General features: G+C 47.0%; 1 protein-coding gene across 1 annotated transcript in view; it reads left to right on the top strand.

The window, feature by feature from the left end:
• The window catches only part of LOC125456686 (galectin-3-binding protein-like), a 29,512-nt gene extending 27,819 nt beyond the window's left edge, over positions 1-1,693 (top strand). The window contains exon 6 of the mRNA XM_059651686.1: positions 321-1,693. Coding sequence (XP_059507669.1) covers positions 321-1,431 — 1,111 coding nt within the window. The 3' untranslated portion in view covers positions 1,432-1,693. The remainder of the gene's footprint in view (positions 1-320) is intronic.
• Positions 1,694-19,502: the final 17,809 nt, after the last annotated feature.

Consider the following 19,502-nt stretch of genomic DNA (forward strand, 5'->3'; position numbering starts at 1 on the left):
TTTTAGTATGGAAGGGCAAAATGTGATGGTGCAGGCTTGGAGGGCCGAAGGGCCTGTTCCTGTGCTTCATTGTTCTTTTTTATTCGTTCTTATTTGTTTTGTTGTACCTGTGGGAATATCTTCTCCATGTACACTCTGCCCTGGACTCTCAGTATTCTCTAAATCTCAATGACATCACACCACAACCTCCTGTGTGAACTGAACGCACCTTGTGCTTGTTTTGGGTTCAGTGCTTAATTTTGTGTTCTGATCTCTGAAGGTGAAGGGAGATCTGGAATAACATCTCTAACCTCCTTCTCTGGTTGTTTTTTCTATTTCAGATATTTTTACACCAGGAAGCTGTACATTAAGTTGTTTTCAGTGAAATGCCTTCACAGCATGGCGTCCAATTACAGTGTGACTGCAATTCGTGATTACTGCGATAAACTGTTTTATAAACTACTCCCCCAGGATCCTTCCTTCAAGCACCAGCTGGAGCTGTACAAATACGCTGAGCTGGTGAATGACTTCTATCTCCAGGGTTTATGCTTGAAATACTTTGCCTGGCACTGTGAGACTTTCAGCCAATCAGCAGTGTGGTACCAAATGTCGGGGAAGGGGTTGGGCATGTTGCTGCAGAGATCGGATCTTGTTATTCGGGATGAGTTCACTTTGTTCCAGGCAGTTGAGGCCTGGATTGTTCTGAATGAGAAGCCTGAGCTGACTGACCAGTTAATGGGGAAAATTCGCTTCAACATGATGTCCCCAGAAACATTGGTCTCTATCCCATTTAACTCGACTCTCTACCAGGCTTCCCAGAATACCTTCATCCCTAAACTCCTCGAAGCGTTTGAATTCCATTCCGTTTCTGTGCAAAAGCTAAAATATTACAGAAATATCTTGGATCCTCAGTACCATCCCAGAACCTACACTACGTTACATTGGAGCACCCTTCTGCCCATCACCTCGACTGGGTACAGCCCCTCTCGAGGATCCACACGGTACTCAGGGAAGTCTTTTTATATGACTCCTGCTCCATACCACGGTGAGAGCGAATGGTATTACAGTGGATTTAACCCCTTTCGCTCCTCTCCCAGCTCCTTCTTTCAGACAGCTGAGCACATGAGCCAGCTATATACCAACAGGAAGAAGCTCTCCTGGTCAGCTTGGTATCACCACAGTGCTCAGAGGTGTCGAAACAGTAATGTCATCTGCCCCTATGACACGTATCCAGTAGCTGCATTAACCACGGCCACTTACACCATCCCAATGTCCATCACATACCACAACAGAGTGCTCCTGCTCTGTGATGATCACCACATTGCCTTTGTTCAGGACATGAAGAATTCCACAGCTGTACTCCCCTCACTCAATACTACCGGCCTCTTCCTTTTCCCTTGTAAGACAGGAGTTACATCTATCAGGTTTGTGGTCAGGCCAATCTATACCTAACCCCCCTCCCAACCCCGGGCATTCCAGATGACATACTCCATTGGACAGACGCTCCATAGAGCTCCTGGTGTCACCATTAACCTGTGCACAGCCATTTCTCTTATCCTGATGATAAATTCTCCCAATTCTGCAGAGAATAGACCCACATTTGTTCCAGCCAATGTCTACCTATTGGGAAAAGCTTTTACAGTTAGTTTTATGAGCTTTCTTCTTGTAAGTTTACATTGATTCTATTCTGACTTCCTTGGCCTGCTTTTGCTGCATTAGAAATTCCTCCGAGTCCTCAGGTTTACAGCTAATTCAAGTAAATTTATTAGCCTTTTCTTCAAGCCTTATGGAGTCCTTAGCATCATTTGTCAGCTGTGGATAACTTTTGGTATTTGTATTTTTTTGCCTCGAATGAAGGTATACTTACTGTAAACTGTAATAATTTTTTAAAGAGTGTCTTTTTTCATCGCACCATCATATCTTTGAGTAAATTGATTCAATCCAGCTCACCAATCTGTGTTTCATACTTTAAATCAAATCCCACACCCTCTCTTCCAGATGAACCACTTCACTTTCAAAGATCGTGTAAAGTTCTCTCTTATCATTGGTTGCTCGTGCTGAAAGAGGAGAGTGGCAATCAGCCAGCATCACTGGGCAGCAGCCTGTGAGACCAATGATGCAGCAGCTGTAACTGGCCTTTCAGTCCACCCAGTCCACTCTGCCATTCAATCATGGCTGAATGCTGGAACTCAATAACAGGCACAAATTGCTGGAAAAGCACAGGAGTCCTGTCAGCATCTCGAGTTCCGAGGAAACGCCACTGGACCCATAATATTAATTCAGATTTCTCTCCACAAATGCTGCTAGACCCAGTGAGCTCATCCAGCAACTTCTGGTTTTGTTTCCGTCATGGCTGATATGTTGTACAACTCCATTCTCCTGTGGTGATATATTTCCAAGTCAGGACGGTGAGGGGCTCAGAGGGGAACTTGCAGGGGCTGGCGTCCCCATGTATCTGCTGCCCTTGTCCTTCTAGATGGAAGTGGGCGTGGGTTTGGAAGGTGCTGCCTGAGGATTTTTGGTGAATTTCTGCAGGGTACACACTGTGTAGATAGTACACACTGCTGCGACTGAGTGTCGGTGGGGGAGGGAGTGGGATGTTTGTGGATGTTGCCCCAGTCAAGCGGCTGCTTTGTCCTGGATGGTGTCGGGCTTCCTGAGTGTTGCTGGGGCTGCACCCATCCAGACAAGTGGGGAGTATTCCATCACACTCCTGACTTGTGCCTTGTAGATGGTGGACAGGCTTTGAGGAGCCAGGAGGTGAGTTACTCGCTGCAGGATTCCCAGCTTCTGGCCTAATCTTTTTTAATTTTTTCATAGAATGAGGGAATTGCTGGCTGTTGCCCATCTCTAATTGCCCAGAGGCCAGTTCAAAGACAACCACATTGCTGTCGGTCTGGAGTCACATGTAGGCCAGACCAGGTAAGGATGGCAGTTTCCTTCCCTAAAGGACATGAATGAACAAGATGGGATTTTGTAGCAGTTATAGAACATAGAACAGTACAGGCCCTTAGGCCCACGATCATAGAATCCCAACAGTGCGGAAACAGGCCCTTGGGCCCAACAGGTCCACACTGACCCTCAGAGCATCCCATCCAGACCCATCCCCCTATAACCCACCTAACCCGCACATCTTTGGCCTGTGGGAGGAAACTGGAGCACCCGGAGGAAACCCACGCGGACACAGGGTCTAGGCCCGAAACGTCAGCTTTTGTGCTCCTGAGATGCTGCTTGGCCTGCTGTGTTCATCCAGCCTCACATTTTATTATCTCGGACACAGGGAGAATGTGCAAACTCCGCACAGACAGTTACCCGAGGCTGGAATTGAACCCGGATCCCTGGTGCTAACCACTGAGCCACTGCGCTACCATTTGAGTGGATGGAGTATAATGCGGTGAAAACTGATGTTGCACTTTGGCAGGAAGAATAGAAAGGCTGAATTTAACTTAGAACTGTACAGCACAGGTACAGGCCCTTTGGCCCACAATGTGGTGCTGAACGTGACGCCAAATAAAACTAATCCCTTCTCCGTCCGATTGCTCCACACCCCTCCATTCCTTGCATATTCATGTGTTTATCTAAAATTCCCCTAAATGCCCCTATTGTATCTGCCTCCACCACCACCCCGGCAGTGCATCCCAGACTCCTACCACTCTCTGTGTAAATTATTTGCCCCTCACATCTCCTTTGAACTTTACCCCTCTCACCTTAAATGCATGCACAGAACATAGAACATAGAACAGTACAGCACAGAACAGGCCCTTCAGCCCACGATGTTGTGCCGACCATTGATCCTCATGTATGCACCCTCAAATTTCTGTGACCATATGCATGTCCAGCAGTCTCTTAAATGTCCCCAATGACCTTGCTTCCACAGCTGCTGCTGGCAACGCATTCCATGCTCTCACAACTCCCTAGTATTAGACATTTCAACCCTGGGAAAAAGATTCTGACTGTCAACCCTATCTATACATCTCCTAAACCTTACATATGCTTCCATTTTACTTCTGACTAAATCCTCAACCTCCCTCATTATAACAGGGTTCCTCCCCTGACCATCCTGGTCCATCCCCCTTACTGGAACATGCCGGTCCTGAACTCTCCCCAACAAGATTTTAAACAATTCCCACATGTCAAATGTGGACTTGCCTGATAACAGCCCCTCCCAATTAACACTCCCCAGCTCCTGCCTAAAACTGACATTATTTGCCCTGCCCCAATTTAGGACACTCCCGCGAGGTCCTGACTTATCCTTACACATAGCTATCCTAAAACGTAAGGGGTTGTGCTCACCGTTCCCAAAATGTGCTCCCACTGAAAGGTCAGTCACCGGGCCAGGCTCATTAGCCAATGTTAGGGCAGCACAAGGGTTCAGTGGTGAGCACTAATGCCTCTCATCCCCAGGAATTGGTGTTTGATTCCACCACTGGCTAACTCTGCAAACTCCACACAGACATTCTCCTCATGTCTGTGTGGGTTTTCTCTGGGTGCTCTGGTTTCCTTCCACAGACCAAAGACGTGCAGGCTGGGTGGATTTGCCGTGGGAAATGCAGCATTTCAAGGATAGGGTAGCTGGCTGGGTTGTGGACACTATGGGCTGAATGGCCTGCTTTCACACTGTAGGATTCTACTAATGTCCAATATGGCTCTGTCCTCTGCCTGGACAGTCTGGAAAATTCTTCAATGTGGAGAAGACAATAAGATATAGCAGACCTTTTGCACAGACTAGACAAGCAACATCCTGTCATAGGCATCCTCACAGAATCATACCTTACAGACAATGTGCCAGTGTTCTGATGAAGGGTCCAGGACCAAAACGTCAGCTTTTGTGCTCCTAAGATGCTGCTGGGCCTGCTGTGTTCATCCAGCTCCACACTTTGTTATCTCGGATTCTCCAGCATCTGCAGTTCCTATTATCTCTGACCACCATCACTGTTCCGACATGGATATGTCCTCTCCCACCGGCAGGACAGACCCAGCAGAGGAAGCGGGACAGTGGGATACAACCGGGAGGGAGTTGCTCTGGGAATCCTCAATATTGACTCTGGACTGCATGAAGTCTCATGGCTTCCGGTTAAACACAGCCAAGGAAACCTCCTGCTGGTTACCACACACTGTCCTCCCCCAGCTGATGAACCAGTCTCTCCTCCATGTTGTAAAACACTTCGAGAGCGCACTGAGGATGGAAGGGCTCAAAATGTCCTCTGGGTGGGGGGTTTCAATGTCCATCACCAAGAGTGACTCGGCAGCAGTACGACTGATCGGGCTGGCCAGGTCCTAAAGGACATAGCTGTGAGACTGGGTCAGCCACAGGTGGTGAAGGAAGCACTGAGAGGGAAAAACATACTTGACCCCGTCCTTACCAATCTGCCAGCTGCAGTTGTATCTGTCCATGACAGTATCAGTAAGAGTGACCATCGCACAATCCTTGTGGAGACAAAGTCCTGCCTTCACATTGAGAACAACCTCCATCGTGTTGTGTGGCACTGTCACTGTGCTCAATGGGACAGACTTCACACAGATCTGTTGGAATTTGTTTTGAGGTGGTGACCAGGTGTTTGGTTAAGGTAGGGCAGTTGATGTAGTTTATATGGGTTTTGCAAAGGCCTATGACTAAGTCCCACGTGGGAAACTGATCACGAAGGTGAAAGCACACGGGATCCAGGGTAACTTGGCAAGATGGATCCAAAATAGGCTCAAAGACAGGTAATAGAGGGGAGTGACAGAAGGCTGTTCGTGTGACGAGAGCCTGGTGTGCAGTGGGGTTCCACAGGGATCAGTGCAGGGCCCCTTATTGTTTGTGATGGTCATTAACGATGGAGATGAGAATGTGAAGGGGGTAATAAGTAAGTTTGTGGATGATACAAAGATGGGCCGAGTGTCTGACAGTGAGTGAGAAAGTGTTAGATTACAGGAGGATAGAAACAGATTGGTCAGATGGGCGAGAAGCGATCAGTGGCAGATGGAACTTAATCCTGATAAATGTGAGCTGATGCACTTTGGAAGAAGGAACAAGACAAGGGAGAACTGAATGAATAGCAAGACATTAGGAAGCTCAGAGGGATCTTGGGGAGCTTGTGCACAAACCCCTGAAGGTGGTAGGGCAGGTTACTAGGGGAGTTATGGAGGGATATGGGACACTTGTCTTTCTCAGATACGGTATGGATAATAAGAGGAGGGAGGTTATGCTGGGGCTCTACAGCACTTTAGTGAGGCCACAGCTGGAGCACTGTGCGCAGTTCTGGTCCCCACGCTATATCGGCCCCTCCATTTTTTCTCATCCCCCTTCCTTTCTTGCTCCTGTCTCCCCAAACCCCACTTTATTCCCTCCCCACGCCCACATTGTGTCTCTCGGTCTGTCTCCCCCTCTTTACTGTCCACTCCCTACCTTCATCCCACTCTATTTCTCTCTTACACCCCTCCTCATTTCTCCCCTTTGCTGTGTCTCCTCCTCCTTCCCTCCCCTGTCACTCTCACTTTCTTCCTCTTCTCTTTTCCTATCCACCTCTCTCCTTCTCTCACCCTCCTCATTCTCTCTTTCTGCCACTTTCACCATCTGTCTCTGCCCCTTCCCCCTCTGTTTCTGCCCCCTCTCTTCCCCACAGCCTTTCTCTCTGTTCTTCCTCTCTTTCTCTGCAGTCTCTCTATTCCCTTTACTCTCTCCTACCCTTTTCTCATTCCCCTCTGTCTTACATCTCACCTCACCCCTTTGCCCCTCTCTCTTCCTCATCCCCCACCTCACCATCCTGATGCTGTCTGTTCCCCATCCCCCAATCCAATTGGCAATTTCAGAAAGACGGATGTTTTTGTGGAAGTGATGAATTTTGAGATATTGTTTGCTTGTACAGGAAGACGAAGATTCCAGCCGCAACAAATTATCAAATTGGACACTGTTGCATGCTGAGTCACCATTTCACTTCAGTGTCTAAACTGCTGTGGTCACTGCTCACCTTGTTAATCTACCCGGCAACAACACCAAGTGACACATCTCAGGTAGATATCATCCTCACCTTCAGATCAGCTCTACTCCAAATCAAATACCCTCAACAGCCAATACCCAACCTCCACACCCCAACCCCCCAACTCCTGGCACCCAAACCCCGCACCCCAACTGTCAGATGTTCTCCCTTCTGGGACAGTCTCAAACAAGCAATCACACGGTGATACAGAGACAGAGTGAGAGGAGGTAGGTCCAAAGCTGAGATGAGGGGGGGAGGAACAACATCTCTGAGAGGGTTGTGAGTCTGTGGAACTCACTGCCCCAGAGTAGGGAAGTGATGGCCGAGTGGCATTATCGATAGGCTGTTAATCCAGAGACCCAGCTCCTGGGCATCCAGGTCTGAATCCCACCGGGGCAGATGAACATGGAACAGCACAGCACGGTCCAGGCTCTCGATGTTGTGCCAACCTATTATCGTATTAGGATAATATACCCTACATTTTGCTATCCTCCATGTGCCTGTCCAAGAGGTACTTAAAAGTCTCCAAAGTATCCGACTCCAACCACTGCCGGCAGCACATTCCACACACCCATCACTCTCTGTGTAAAAAACCTACCTCTGACAACACTCCTATACCTTCCTCCAACCCCCTTAATATTATACCCCCTCCTAATAGTCATTTCCACCCTGGGAAAAAGTCTCTGGCTATGTTCTCTATCTATTCGTCTCATCAACTTGTACACCTCTATCAAATCACCTCTGATCCTTCTTTGCTGCAATGAAAAAAGCCCTAGCTCCCTCAACCTTTCCTCATAACACCTGCCCCCCCCAGTCCAGGCAGCATCCTGGTAAATCTGCTCTGCACCCTCTCTAAAGCTTCCACATCTTTCCTATAATGAGGTGACCAGAACTGGACACAATATTCCAAGTGCGGTCTAACCAGAGTTTTATAGAGCTGCAGCATAACCTCACGCTGCTGAGAATCCTGCCATTAACCTTGTATTCTGCTTTCAAATTCCACCTTCCAAAATGAATCGCTTCACACTTTTCAGGGTTGAATTCCATCTTTGCCCAGCTCATCTGGTAGAATTTAAATTCAATAATTTAAAAAAATCTGGAATTAAGAATCTACTGATCACCAGGAATCCATTGTCAATTGTCAGAAAAAAACCCATCTGGTTCACTAACGTCCTTCAGGAGGAAAATCTGCCATCCTCACCTTGTCTGGCCCGCATGTGACTCCAGACCCATGGCAATGTGGTTGACTCTCAGTCGCCCTCTGAAACGGCCGGCAATGCACTCAGTTGTACCAATCACTACAAAGTCTCAAAGAAATGACACTGGACAGATCACGTGGCATTGACCCAGGCACCGGAAAAGACTCTGGGAGTCCTCAACATTGACTCCAGACCCCATGAAGTCTCATGGCTTCCGGTTAAACACGGCCAAGGAAACCTCCTGCTGGTTACCACACACTGTCCTCCCCCAGCTGATGAATCAGTCTCTCCTCCATGTTGTAAAACACTTCGAGAGCGCACTGAGGATGGAAGGGCTCAAAATGTCCTCTGGGTGGGGGTTTCAATGTTCACCACCAAGAGTGACTCGGCAGCAGTACGACTGATCAGGCTGGCCGGGTCCTAAAGGACATAGCTGTGAGACTGGGTCTGCGGCAGGGGGTGAGGGAAGCACTGAGAGGGAAAAACATACTTAACCCCGTCGTAACCAATCTACCAGCTGCAGTTGTATCTGTCCATGACAGTATCAGTAAGAGTGACCATCGCACAGTCCTTGTGGAGACAAAGTCCTGCCTTCACATCGTGAACACCCTCCATCGTGTTGTGTGGCACTGTCACCGTGCTCAATGGGACAGACTTCACACAGATCTAATAACTCAAGGCTAGGCATTCATGAGGTGCTGTGGGCCATCAACAGCAGCAGAACTGTACTCCAGCACAATCTGTAACCTCACGGCCCGGCATATCCCTGACTCCACCATTACCATCAAGCCAGGGGATCAACCCTGGTTCAATGGAGAGGGCATGCCAGGACTAGCACCAGGCAGACCTGAGGATGAGGTACCACCCTGGTGAAGCCACCAAACAGGACTACTTGCACGCCAGACAGTGAAAGCAGCAAGTGATAGAGCTAAGCGATCCCACAATCAACAGATCAGATTGAAGCTCTGCAGTCCTGTCAAGTCCAGTCGTGAATGGTGTCGGACAATTGGGCAACTCACTGGAGGAGGAGGGTCCACAAATATACCCATCAATGATGGAAGAGCCCAACACATCAGTGCAAAAGATAATGTTGGAGCATTCGCAGCAATCTTCGGCCAGAAGTGCCGAGTGAAGGAACCATCTCAGCCTCCTCCAGTGGTCCCCAGCATCACAGATACCAGTTTCCAGCCAATTCCATTCACTCCACGTGAAACCCAGAAATGGTTGGAGACACTAGATACTGCAAAGGCTATGGGCCCTGACAACATCCCAGCAATAGGACTGAAGGCTTGTGCTCCAGAACTTGCCGCTCCCCGAGCCACGCTGTTCCAGTTCAGTTACAACACTGGAATAGAACATAGAACACAGAACATAGAACATAGAACAGTACAGCACAGAACAGGCCCTTCAGCCCACGATGTTGTGCCGACCATTGTTCCTCGTGTATGCACCCTCAAATTTCTGTGACCATATGCATGTCCAGCAGTCTCTTAAATGTCCCCAATGACCTTGTTTCCACAACTGCTGCTGGCAACGCATTCCATGCTCTCACAACTCTCTGTGTAAAGAACCTCTGACATCCCCTCTATACTTTCCTCCAACCAGCTTAAAACTATGACCCCTCATGTTAGCCTTTTCTGCCCTGGGAAATAGTCTCTTGCTATCAACTCTATTTATGCCTCTCATTATCTTGTATACCTCAATTAGGTCCCTTCTCCTCCTCCTTTTCGCCAATGAAAAAAGTCTGAACTGAGTCAACCTCTCTTCATAAGATAAGCCCTCTAGTCCAGGCAGCATCCTGGTAAACATCCTCTGAACCCTCTCCAAAGCATCCACATCTTTCCTATAATAGGGCGACCAGAACTGGACGCAGTATTCCAAGTGCGGTCTAACCAAAGTTTTATGGAGCTGCAACAAGATCTCACGACTCTTAAACTCAATCCCCCTGTTAATGAAAGCCAAAACACCATATGCTTTCTTAACAACCCTGTCCACTTGGGTGGCCATTTTAAGGGATCTATGTATCTGCACACCAAGATCCCTCTGTTCCTCCACACTGCCAAGAATCCTATCTTTAATCCTGTACTCAGCTTTCAAATTCGACCTTCCAAAATGCATCACCTCGCATTTATCCAGGTTGAACTCCATCTGCCACCTCTCAGCCCATCTCTGCATCCTGTCAATGTCCCGCTGCAGCCTACAACAGCCCTCTATACTGTCAACGACACCTCCAACCTTTGTGTCGTCTGCAAACCTGCTGACCCATCCTTCAATCCCCTCATCCAAGTCATTAATAAAAATTACAAACAGTAGAGGCCCAAGGACAGAGCCCTGTGGAACACCACTCACCACTGACTTCCAGGCAGAATATTTTCCTTCTACTACCACTCGCTGTCTTCTGTTGGCCAGCCAATTCTGTGTCCAGGCAGCTAAGTTCCCCTGTATCCCATTCCTCCTGACCTTCTGAATGAGCCTACCATGGGGAACCTTATCAAATGCCTTACTGAAGTCCATATACACCACATCCACAGCTCGACCCTCATCAACTTTTCTAGTCACATCCTCAAAGAACTCGATAAGGTTTGTGAGGCATGACCTGCCCCTCACAAAGCCGTGTTGACTGCATTTAATCAAGCCATGCTCTTCCAGATGGTCATAAATCTTATCCCTCAGAATCCTTTCTAACACCTTGCAGACGACAGACGTGAGACTTACTGGTCTGTAATTGCCGGGGATTTCCCTATTTCCTTTCTTGAAGAGAGGAATTACATTTGCCTCTCTCCAGTCCTCAGGTATGACTCCAGTGGAGAGTGAGGATGCAAAGATCTTCGCAAGTGGCGAAGCAATTGCATTTCTCGTTTCCCAAAGCAGCTGAGGACAAATGTGGTCTGGGCCTGGCAACTTGTCAATCTTAATGTTTGACAAAATTTTCAGCACATCAGCTTCCTCTATCTCTATCCATTCCAGCATGCACACCTGTCCTTCAAAGGTTTCATTCACTACAAAGTTCGTTTCTTTCGTAAAGACATAAGCAAAAAACTCATTTAGGGCTTCCTCTACCTCCTCAGACTCCACACACAAGTTCCCTATGCTATCCCTGATCGGCCGTACTCTTTCTTTGACCATTCTCTTATTCCTCACATAAGTGTAGAATGCCTTTGTGTTCTCCCTAATCCGTTCTGCCAAGCCTTTCTCGTGCCCCCTCCTGGCTCTCCTCAGACCATTTTTGAGCTCCTTCGTCGCCTGCCTGTAATCCTCTAGAACGGAGCTTGGCCCTAGCTTCCTCCACCTTATGTAAACTACCTTCTTCCTTTTGACGAGAAGCTCCACCGCTCTCGTCATCCAAGGTTCCTTTATCTTACCCCTTCTTGCCTGTCTCAGAGGGACATATTTATTCATCACTCCCAACAACTGTTCCTTAAACCGTCTCCACATGTCTATAGTTCCCTTACCATGGAACAATTGCTCCCAGTCCATGCTTCCTAACTCAGGTCTAATCGCATCATAGTTTCCTCTTCCCCAATTAAATATCTACCCGACAATGTGGAAAATTGCCCAGGAATGTCCTGTACACAAAAACCATGGGGTTAGTGGTGTATTTTTGGGAGTACAGAATTTATGGGCCAAAGGGCCATAAGACCATAAGGCCATAAGACAGAGGAGTGGAAGTAAGGCCATTCGGCCCATCAAGTCCACTTCGCCATTTAAATCATGGCTGATGGACATTTCAACATCACTTCCCTGCACTCTCCCTGTAGCCGTTGACTCCTTGTGAGATCAAGAATTTGTCAATCTCTGCCTTGTAGGCATCTAATGTCCCGGCCTCCACTGCGCTCTGTGGCAATGAATTCCACAAGCCCACCACTCTTCTGTCCTCTATCCTGCATTGTCCTCGGATCTAACATCAATGGTCTCATAGTTCAGGAACAAGGGCAGACCATCAATTGCCCCCTTAGCACTTACCATCGTTACCCCTTCCACAAGACCCACCACTTCTGACCAACAGCAGACCCCCCAACCCCAACCTCCAGGACCCACTAGCCTTGTCCGCAGCTGACCGAACACTGTTCTGGGGGAGTTCCTGTTTATTCACATTTGAAGCTGTACAGCTGACTACACAAAGGTTTCAGATGGTGAAGGTTTCTGATAAGAGCCAGGACACAGAATGTTGCCACTGTGTTGATAAAGGAGAGGCGACATTTCACATAATCCCAAGGAAATCTTCCCCAAACATGGATAGTTACAATTCTCAGTGACACATTGTAATGGGAACAAAGTTCTTGAATTCCAGAAACAGGAATTAGTTTAATGTGAATGAATTCCCAGAGAGGAATCGTTGTTGTGGTCATACTATCACTGCCTGGGCAAGTTTACTATCACTGCATCGAAATCCTGGGACTTGTACCCAAACCAGAAATGTGGGGCTGTGTACAAAACAGCAACTGAGAAATACAGGCGGGAACATGACATTGTTGTGGGTGACGTATAGACCCACAAACTATATTGATGATGTTGGCGATGGCATTCAGTAGGAAATTAGAGATGGAATACAGTGGTGGAGCATTATAGGTGGCTTTGATCTGTACATTCATTGGGCAAAACAAATTAGTCACAAAACAATAAATACCAGGAGTCACAGAGTCCTACAGCTCGGAGACAGGCCCTTCGGCCCAGACTGGTCCGTGCTGACCAAAATGTCCATCCACACTAACCCCATTGCTCTGCACTTGGCCCATGTCCTTCTAAACCTTTCCTGTCCATGTATCCATCCAAATGCCGTTTAAATGTTGTTAATGTACCCGTCTCAGCCACTTCTGCTGGCAGCTCATTCCAGACGCGTACCACCCTCTGTGTAAAACAGTTGCCCCTCCGTATTCTTTCCCCTCTTACCTTAAACTGATGCCCCGTGGTCCTCAATTCTACAACCCTGGGAAAAAGACTGAGCACATTCACCCTATCCATGCTTCTCATGATCTTACACACTTCTATAAGATCCCCCTCAGTCTCCTACACTCTAAAGAAAACAGCCCCAGCTTGTCCACCCTCTCCCTATAACTCAGGCCCTGGAGTCCTGGCAACATCCCTGTAGATTTCTTCTGCATTCTTTCCAGTTTAATAACATCCTTCCTGTTGCAAGGTGACCAAAACTGAACACAGTCCTCCAAGTGCATCCTCACCAATGTCCTGTACAACTACAACAAAACTTCCCAACTTCAACACTCAATACCGTGACTGAAGAAGGCCAATGTGCCAAAAGCTGCCGTCAGTGCCCTGTCTACATGTGAATCCACTTTCAGAGAACCGTGCACCTGAACTCCAAGGTTCTTCCACTGCACTCCTTGTGGCCCGATCAGTCACCATGAAACTCCTACATTGATGTGACTTTCCAAAATGCAACACCTCCCATTTATCTGTATTAAACTCTATTTGCCATTTCTTGGCCCACTTCCCCAGCTGATCAAAATCCTGCAGTAATTTCTGATAACTTTCCTCACTGTTCACAATACTGCCTAATTTAGTATCATCCACAAACTTACTAATCATGCCTTGTACATTCTCATCCAAATCATTGATATAGATAACAAACAGCAATGGGCCCAGCGCTGACCCCTAACGCACACCACTAGTCACCGGCCTCCAGTCTGACAAGAGTGTTTGGAATAGTTTTCCGGAATCAGACATTGAGGAACTAAGTACATAAGAACATAAGAACTAGGAGCTGGAGTAGGCCATCTGGCCCCTCGAGCCTGCCTCACCATTTAATAAGATCATGGCTGATCATTTTGAGACTCAGCTCCACTTAGCCGCCCACTCACCATAAACCTTAATTCCTTTGTTGTTCTAAAATTTATCTAGCCTTTCCTTAAAAACATTCAGCGAAGTAGTTTCAACCGCTTCACTGGGCAGGGAATTCCACAGATTCACAACTCTTTGGGTGAAGAAGTTTGTCCTGACCTCAGTCCTACATCTGCTTCCCTTTATTCTGAGGCGATACCCTCTAGTCCTAGTTTCACTTGCTAGTGGTAACAACCTCCCTGCCTCCACTTTATCTATTCCCTTCATTATCTTATATCTTTCTATAAGATCTCCCGTCATTCTTCTGAATTCCAATGAGTATAATCCCAGTCTACTCAGTCTCTCCTCATAATCCAACCGTCTCAACTCTGGAATCAACCAAGTGAATCTCCTCTGCACCCCCTCCACTGCTGGTATATCTCTTTCCAAGAAAGGAGACCAAAACTGCACACAGTACGCCAGGTGTGATCTCATCAGGAGCCTGTACAGCTGCAGGACAGCCTCCCTGTTTTTAAACTCCATCCCTCAAGCAATGGCAGACAAAATTCCATTTGCCTTTTTAATCACTTACTGCACCTGCAATCCTACCAAAATGGATGACCTTACACTTATTAACACTGTACTCCATCTGCTGGCCTTTCTCACTCACTTAGACTATCTACATCCCTCTGCAGACTTTCAGTGCCTTCTGCACACTTTGGTCTCCCACTCACCTTCGTGTCATCTGCAAATTTTGACACATCACACTTAGTCCCCAACTCCAAATCATCTCTGTAAATTGTAAACAATTGCAGTCCCAACACTGATCCCTGAGGCACACCACTAGCCACTGACCGCCAACAAGAAAAGCACCCATTTACCCCTCTCTGATGAAGGGTCTAGGCCCGAAACGTCAGCTTTTGTGCTCCTGAGATGCTGCTTGGCCTGCTGTGTGCATCCAGCCTCACATTTTATTATCTTGGATTCTCCAGCATCTGCAGTTCCCATTATCACATTTACCCCTACTCTTTGTTTTTGACTGGTCAACCAATCCTCTATCCATGCCAATACATTACCTGTAATACTGTGCAACTTTATCTTATGTCGCAGCCTTTGGTGGGGCACCTTGTCAAATGCCTTCTGGAAATCCAGATACACCACATCCACAGGTTCCCCATTGCTCACCATGCAAGTAATGTCCTCAAAGAATTCCACCAAATTAGTTAAACATGGCCTACCCTTCATGAACCCACGCTGGATGTTCCCAATGGGACAATTTATATCCAGATGTCTTGCTATTTCTTCCTTAATGATAGATTCAAACATGGCCTATCCTTCATGAACCCACGCTGGGTGTTCCCAATGGGACAATTTATATCCAGATGTCTTGCTATTCCTTCCTTAATGATAGATCCAAGCATTTTCCCCACTTCCCAAGTTAAACCAACTGGCCTATAGTTACCTGCTTTTTCTCTACTTCCTTTTTTAAACAGTGGTGTCACATTGGCTATTTTCCAATCTGCGGGAACCACCCCAGAGTCCAGTGAATTTCAGTAAATAGTTACTAGTGTATTTGCTATTCCCCCCATCACCTCTTTTAGTACGCTGGGATGTGTTTCATCAGGGCCAGGAGACTGACCTACCTTTAGCCCCATTAGCTCGCCCAGCACTGACTCCTTGGTCTCTTCTTCATCCTCACCTGCTGTAACCTTCTTGCCATTAATTTTCGGCAGGTTATTTGTGTCTTCCACTGTGAAGACCGACACGAAATAACTGTTTAATGTCTCGGCTATTTCCTCATTCCCAGTTATTAAATTGGCCTTCTCATCCTCAAAGTAGAGACCAGGCCACCCTAGGGGGGAATTGTGGGAAATGATAAACCTGATAATTGAGCTGTGTGAGGTGTCCTGGGGAAAATTGACCATAACATGATAGAATTCCTCATCCAGACAGAGAATGAGAGAGTCGATTCTGAGGCTAGGGTCCTGATTCTAAAGAGTGGTGTGTGGCATGAGTTGGTGATGATATATTGGGTCGATGTTACTTGAAGGGATGATGGTAAAAAGGCAAACTTTGAGTGAACTACAACAGGTGTTCATTCCTGCCTGGTGTAATGCAGGAAAACAGGCTGGACTGAGGCCTACCGGGCAAGTTCGAGATTATTTCAGATCCAAGGAAAAGGCCAGGGAATAAAATACCACAAACTTGGGGATTGGGAACAGTTTAGAATTCAGTAAAAGAGAACCAAGGGATTGATTTAGAAAAGGATAACAGAGAATGACAGTGAGCCTTTGGGAAACATACAACCTGACTGTAACAGTTTCTGAGGTTTATGAAGAGAAAAAGATTGGTAAAGACAAGTACAGGTTCCTTACAGTCAGAAACTGGGGAATTTATCTTGGGAAACACTGAAATGGCTGATGAATTCACACTTTGCTTGTGTCTTCATGAAAGAGGACACAAGCCAGAGGGTGGCTGAGAGTCATCACAGTGAAATTCTGGGGACATCACCCTCATCACCATGGCTGTACTATTGGTCAGAGAGAACCAGGTGCCAGGGGCAAGGATATCTCTAAGCTGTTGCAGAACATTCTGAAGCCGGGAGGGTGAACAGCCAGAGGTCATTGTGCACACCGGTACAAATGACATAGGGAAAGAAAGGGATGGGGTCCTGCAAAATGTGTACCGGGAGTTAGGTAAGAATTTAAAAAGCAGTATTTCAAGGGCTGTGATCCCAGATTACTCCCAGTGCCACACGCCAGTGAGGGTAGAAATAGAAAATTGGGCTGACGAATTTGTGGCTGAGGAGCTGCTGCAGGGGGCAGGGTTTTCAATTCTTAAATCATTGGGATCACTTTTGGAGGAGAGGTGACCTATACAAGGCTGTTTGCACTGGAATGGAGGGGTCCAACGTCCTCGTGGGGAGATAACAAAGTGTGGGGCTGGATGAATACAGCAGGACAGGCAGCATCTCAGGAGCACAAGAAGATTTGCAGTGTATCCTGGGAGAGTTTAAACCAGTTTGGCAGAGGGTGGGACTCTGAATAAGACAGACGGCATGGAGAAATCAGGGGAAAATATTAGCCATCGAGAACAAGTTAACTATTCAGGATAGCCATGGGCACAGTAAAGGGATGGAAAAGGCTTCTGGTTTAAAGTGCATTTATTTCAATGCACAAAGCCTGGCTGGGAAGGAAGAGGAATCCAGTGCATGGACTGGTGCTGGGGACTGGGATACAATAGCCCTAACAGAAACAGGGCTGAGAGATGTGCAGGACAATGTTCCAGGTTACAGAAGCTACAGCTGTGACAGAAGTACAAGTAAGCAAGGAGGGGGAGTTGCCCTTTTGATAAGGGAGCACAAAAGGACAGTGCTTGAAGATGATATTCTTAAAGGGTCATCAAATGAGGCCATAACACGGCATGAGATTGATCTGACAGATAAGGTCAAGGACAATCCCAAGAGGTTCTACATCTATTTTAAGAGTAAAAGAGTGGCTAGGAAGACAATATATTCCTTAAAGATCAGCATGGCCATCTATGTGTGGAGCCACTGGAGATGGGGGAGATTTTTAATAAATATTCCTCAGCAGTGTTTACTGAGGAGAGAATCATGGATGCCAGCGATAAAAGAGAAACAAGTGGGGATGTTTTGGTCCACATCCACATTACCAGAGAGGTGGTGTTTGAAGCCTTAGATCACGTTAATGCGGATAAATCCCTGGGACTGATAAGTCCATCATTGGACATTGTGGGAGTCTAGGGAAGAAACTGCAGGAGCCCTTTCAGAGATTTTTACTTCATCTTTAGCCACTGGTGAAGTTCTGGAAGACTGGAGGGTTGCTAATGTTGTTCCATTGTTTAAGAAAGATAGCAAAGACAAGCCAGGGAACTACAGGCCAGTGAGCCTGACATCACTGGTAGACAAGTTGTTGGAGGGGAGACTGAGGGACAGGATCAACCAACATTTGGATAGTCAAGGTCTGATTAAGGACAGTCTGCATGGATTTGTGTGCAAGGAGTCACATCTGACAGATCTTTTAGAGTTTTTCAAAGAGGTAACCAAAAAGATGGATGATGGTAGGGCGATGGATGTTGTCTATATGGACTTTAGTAAGGCCTTTGACAAAGTCCTGTACAGCAGGCTAGTCATAAAGGTTACAGCGCATGGGATCTGGTGAGAGCTAGCCAAGTGGATTCAAAACTGGCTCGATGGTGGGAAGCAGCGGGTGATGGTTGAATGTTGTTTCTCAGACTGGAGGCCTGTGGCTAGTGGTGTGCCACAGGGGGCCGGTGCTGGGACCTTTTTATTTATTATTTACATAAATGATCTGGACATGAATGTACAAGGCATGATTAGTACGTTTGTAGATGATACAAAATTAGGAGTTATTGTTGACAATGAGGAAGATTATCAAAAATTACAGTGATATCGTGATCAGTTGGGGAAATGGGCTAAGGATTGAAAATGCAATTCAATACACATAAGCGTGAGGTGTTGCAGTTTGGAAAGTCAAACCAAGGTAGGACTTGTGCAGTAAACGGTAAGGTCCTGGGGAGTGTTGTGGAACTGAGGGACTGAGGAGTACAATTACATCGTTCAATGAAAGCAGCATCACAGGTGGGCAGGGTGGGGAAGAAGGCGTTAGTATGCTGGCCTTCAGCGGTCGAAGTATTGAGTACAGGAGTTGGGATGCTATGTTGAGTAAGTTGTTAGTGAGGCCACACATGGGGTTATTGTGTACAGTTTTATTATAGATAATCATTGAATCCCTCCAGTGTGGAAACAGGCCCTTCGGCCCAACATGTCCACATCAACGCTAAGAGCATCCCACCCAGACCCATCTCCTATAACCCACGTATATAGTCCTTTTCCCATGGATGGGAAATGTAAAGTAAGGACATAGGTTGAAGGTGAGCGAGGAAAGAATTAGGAAGGACCTGATGGGCAACTTCTTCACCCAGAGAGTGGTGAGTATACGGAATGGGCTGCCTGAGAAAGTGATGGAGGCAAGTACCATAGTAATGATTTTAAAACACTTGGATAGGAACATGGAAGGGGAGCGTTTAGAGGGATTTGGACCAAATGTGGGAAATTGGAACTAGCTGAATGGGCACCATGGTCAGCATGGACCAGTTTGGGCCAAAGGGCCTGTTTCCATGCTGTATTACTCTATGACTGTATAACACAAATAATGTCCCAGAAATAATGGGGAGAACAAGGTTTGGGGAGAGGGTGGAACTGAATAAAATCTGTTTCAGTGAAGAAGTTGTTTTGGGAAATTGAGGGGATTAAAGGCTCATAAATCCTCGGGGCCTGATAAGCTACATCCACAGAGTACCTGAGGAAGTGACCCGTGGATACAGTGAATACGTTGGCGGTCGGTTTCCAAGGTTCTGCAGACTCTGGAAGAGTTCCCACAGACTGGAGCGTAGCTAATGTGACCCCACTATTCAGAAAGCGAGTGAGAGAGCAAACTGGGAAGTATAGGCCACTGAGTCTATATGTAACACCATAAGGTACTGGAACAAGAGGATGCTATTCAGCCCTAATACCTGCTCTGCCATTCAATAGGACCATAGCTGATCC

The sequence above is a fragment of the Stegostoma tigrinum genome, chromosome 1 (genome assembly GCF_030684315.1).
Source record: "Stegostoma tigrinum isolate sSteTig4 chromosome 1, sSteTig4.hap1, whole genome shotgun sequence".
In the NCBI taxonomy this organism is placed as follows: Eukaryota; Metazoa; Chordata; class Chondrichthyes; order Orectolobiformes; family Stegostomatidae; genus Stegostoma; species Stegostoma tigrinum.